The 3,770-nt window shown below is 37.0% G+C and overlaps 1 protein-coding gene across 1 annotated transcript; it reads left to right on the top strand.

Annotated features, from left to right (window-relative positions):
- Nucleotides 216-2,122, top strand: LOC105177210 (transcription termination factor MTERF2, chloroplastic-like). Its single transcript, XM_011100272.2, has 2 exons — nucleotides 216-392; nucleotides 466-2,122. Exon 2 carries the CDS (start codon nucleotides 467-469, stop codon nucleotides 1,640-1,642), a length of 1,176 nt encoding a protein of 391 aa, XP_011098574.1. The 5' UTR covers nucleotides 216-392; nucleotide 466; the 3' UTR covers nucleotides 1,643-2,122.

Raw genomic sequence — 3,770 nt, 5'->3', positions numbered from 1 at the left:
TTTTAGGCGTCTTAAATGCTAATTTCTAACGAAAAGGGAATATTTTTTACTACATTTTAAATAATACAGGCGATTTTTTGGCAATAAACATAATATACGAGGTTTCATGCTATTTTCCTAAAATAAAGGGGGTGTTATGCAATTTACTCATAATTATATGTACCGCCCGAATTCTCTCTGCAACATAATTTAGGGTGAAGAGTGTATTTAATGAAAAAAAACGATTAGAATTGAAAGCATACCAAAATTACAGCTCTGCCATTTTGTATGGCGACGGCGCTAGTGTCCTACAAGGGTTCCTTTTCTTGGGGACATTCTTAAAATGTCGGAGAACCCTGAATAGACAACTGAGCCTTGCACACTCGTTGGCTTGGGAAGCTTGAATTTTCCAGGCAAGTGATTTTCCTTTCTATAACCAATGATTCAGCGTATTCATTTGTGATTTTCTCAATCTCTTGGTTTCAGGATGAGTGCACTTGTTCGCAAAAATCTCACCTGTTTAGTTTGGAAGAACATTGCGTATGGACGCAAATCCCATGTTTCTTCCTCTCATTCTCTGCTTTATTTCTGTACCTCTACTGATGGGCAGCCTCTAAGCGACGTTTCTGTCTCTGATTTCTTGTTGCATAAGCACAACTTTTCTCCTGAAGTGGTTTCCAAGGTTGCCTCAGTTTTGGCTCGGCTTAAAAACCCAGAAGAATCTAATTCAATACTCTCATACCTCAAAGAGAGTGGCTTTTCACATACCCAATTAGAGAAAATTGTGAAGTATAGGCCTCGGTTCCTCTTGGCTAGACTTGATGACAGCATCAAGCCGAAAATCAAGATTTTCCAAGACTTGGGCCTTTCTTCCGATGAAATTGCCAAGGCGATCTCAAGTAATCCAGCGATTTTGCATTTAAGCGCCAAGAACAACATCATTCCCTCATTATCTGTGTTAAAGAGATTGGTGGGATCTAATCGTGAAGTGGCGAAGCTTCTGAAGTTATCCGCGTGGTTCGTGACATCGGATTTGGAGAAAACCATGGTGCCCAATGTCGAATTCTTGAAGAGCTGTGGCGTACCTATGGAGCGTATCAATATGCTCATTTATAATTACCCGAGGTGTCTCTTGCTCCATCCAGAAATTATAAGGCAATCTGTAAGTAAGGCTGAGAAACTGGGGATGGATCGAAAATCAAAAATGTTTATTTATGCTGTTCGAATTATAGCTTCAATGAGCCAGGAGACTTGGGAATTCAAGATGCAAGCTTTCCGGGATTTGGGGTTTTCAGAAAGCGATATATTGGCAATGTTTAAGAAGGCGCCATCTTTGTTTTCTGGATCCATGGAGAAAATAAGGAATGTAAAAGAGGTTCTACTTGCCACTGGGAAGATCAGTATGTCCTGTATTGTCAAGAACCCGATGTCACTTGCATGCAGCATTGAAAAGAGGTATAAGCCACGGCTGCGAATTTTGGAAATGTTGGAAAGCAGGAATCTAATTGAAAATTGGCCTAGTCTTGGAACAATTTACACGTATACAGATGACAAATTTTTCAATAAATATATCCCTAAGTTGGCGAAGGATACAGCACAGAATGTCTTGTTAGGGGAAAGAGAGACATGCGGCTTGAAGCATCTGCTTAAAGAACTGGAATGAAGTAGTAGTCATTAGGTCAATCAACAAGTGAACGTCGGGACTCTGGTCGTTAGTGTTGTGCTGCCTTTTGGAAAGATGACTAATATAATAGGTACCTTGCTTATTAACACTTTAAGTTCATAATGATTCTCTATGATTCATCTTTGAAAGCTGGTTTCACCCTTTTCTTTTGTCGTGTCTTTGGAGCATTTTTTGCATCCTGGATATTGTTGTATTTTTATCATTTTGAAGCACGTTCCAATGCGAAGTTTGCATTGCCAACTTCATGTCATGAGACGTGTTTTGTCCAGCCATTTGAGTTATGTTTCCCTTTCTACTAGAGATCTTAGATCTTGGACTATGGTAGGGAAAACATTGAATAATCTTGCCTCACTCCGGAAGGATACAGTTTTATGCTGTATATTTTAGTACTTTTCCTGTTTCTATTCCGCAGTAGGATCTATTGCCATGGCCATTGTAATTGTGGTTAATATTTCTTTTCTCCTTCTCTCTAGTTTGTTTCCTTCCACCTTATTGCCATGTTTTACCCATCTTAATTGACACATGTTCATGTATTTAGAAAATAAAAATAATTAGATCTCTAACATGGCTTCTTCAATTGTACATGCAAAAGCATATGCTATTTAAGTTCTGGTTTGTATCTAGCAAGGACTTTATTGTGCATATGAAGTGTCTCTTCAATGTCCTTTTCTTGTCTACTGGTGATTTAGATGTTTTAGTGGCATCTCTCCTTCAACATTAGATGGTTGAAGGACACGGAAACATGGGGAGAACAGAACAGCAAGTCAGAGGGTATTTTGCCAAGTTTTCTTCAATAACATTATAATCTCATGCATCTTATAAAATATCCTTTGGAGCTTGTTAGGAATAAGTTTTTGAAGTGTTTGGATAAAATAAGATATATAGTTTATAAGATGCTAGTAATTGCAATTTTGCAATTGATATTGACAAAATTCAAGGAACCTTTTAAGATTTTAAAATACATTAAAAACTCATTACCATTTCTAGAAAAGCTTATAAACTCTTAACATCTCTGAGATTTTATTAGCTAACTTTCTAAAAAGATTACTGAACATTCTACAACATGTTATAAGATGTTTTAAGAGCTTATAAGCTCATTGAAACACCTATGTCTAATCTTGTTAATGGATTGTCCAAAACTTCTAGGCGGTTGAGATCCCATGAATCATTATACAGCTTGCCCCTAGAAACAAATAGAAGAAGTGGAAGGATGTATTTGGTGGATTTCGGGAACTGAGTTAACCATGTAACTCAAAGAAGCTTGGATGATGTGACTGAATTTTTAGCCATTGTAAACGAGTGAATGTTAGATTTTGTAAATGACAAAGGCCTTTTTTAATCTAATAGACGTAAATATAAACAGCCCCGGTTAACCATCTAATTTTAGCAGATGTCAAGCCCAAAAATAACAGAATGCTTATTTACTATACACGTGTTGTCTATTTCTTCCATGTCTTGAAGGAAAAATATATCATAATGGAGCTGAATAACATGTAATATCAACACTGTAGTAGCTCTAAGGGCACCCATCTCTCTAAACTATCTTTGCATAAATTGCAAATATACCACTTACTTTTGTGATTGGTGAGACATGATGTTGGAGATGCCTATCATTATCCACTAAGTTCTTTACTCTGAGCTCATTTCCTGCAACATGTCTTAACATGCAATCTTCTAATACTGGTGGATATTTGGAGTTTTGGTTGTCAGGGTCATGGGAGAAGTTAGCATGACTAATTAATATAGAGGAAGATTTGACGTCATTTGGTTGATATGTGCTTGGTTTGTATATACACATTGGATCATTGTTGTTACTGCGATACTTAAAACGTTCATTACATTGTTCTCAATTTTGTGATGTTTTTTTTTGTCGCGTCTATGTTGAAATGGTTGAGCTGACAGAGCTGTTATGGGGCTGCATATAAGTGCTTTGACATGAAAAAGAACACATCTTGTTAAAAGTTAAGTGGACTGGCAAAGTTACGAATCTGAAACGCTATATTCGGCAGAAAACAGTCTTGTAAGTCTGGCCTTGGCACAAGTATGCATATTCAGTTCACCAGTATGCACTTTCCAATACAATTATTTTTGGTGATATGTTAAGCTT

The sequence above is a fragment of the Sesamum indicum genome, linkage group LG2, assembly GCF_000512975.1.
Source record: "Sesamum indicum cultivar Zhongzhi No. 13 linkage group LG2, S_indicum_v1.0, whole genome shotgun sequence".
Lineage (NCBI taxonomy): Eukaryota > Viridiplantae > Streptophyta > Magnoliopsida > Lamiales > Pedaliaceae > Sesamum > Sesamum indicum.
The sequence above is the reverse complement of the archived record's forward strand: the minus strand, read 5'-3'. Positions and strand labels throughout refer to the sequence as shown.

Excerpts from the sequence above, each read along its gene's own strand:
- LOC105177210 (XM_011100272.2), top strand. The coding sequence starts at position 467 with ATGAGTGCACTTGTTCGCAAAAATCTCACCTGTTTAGTTTGGAAGAAC.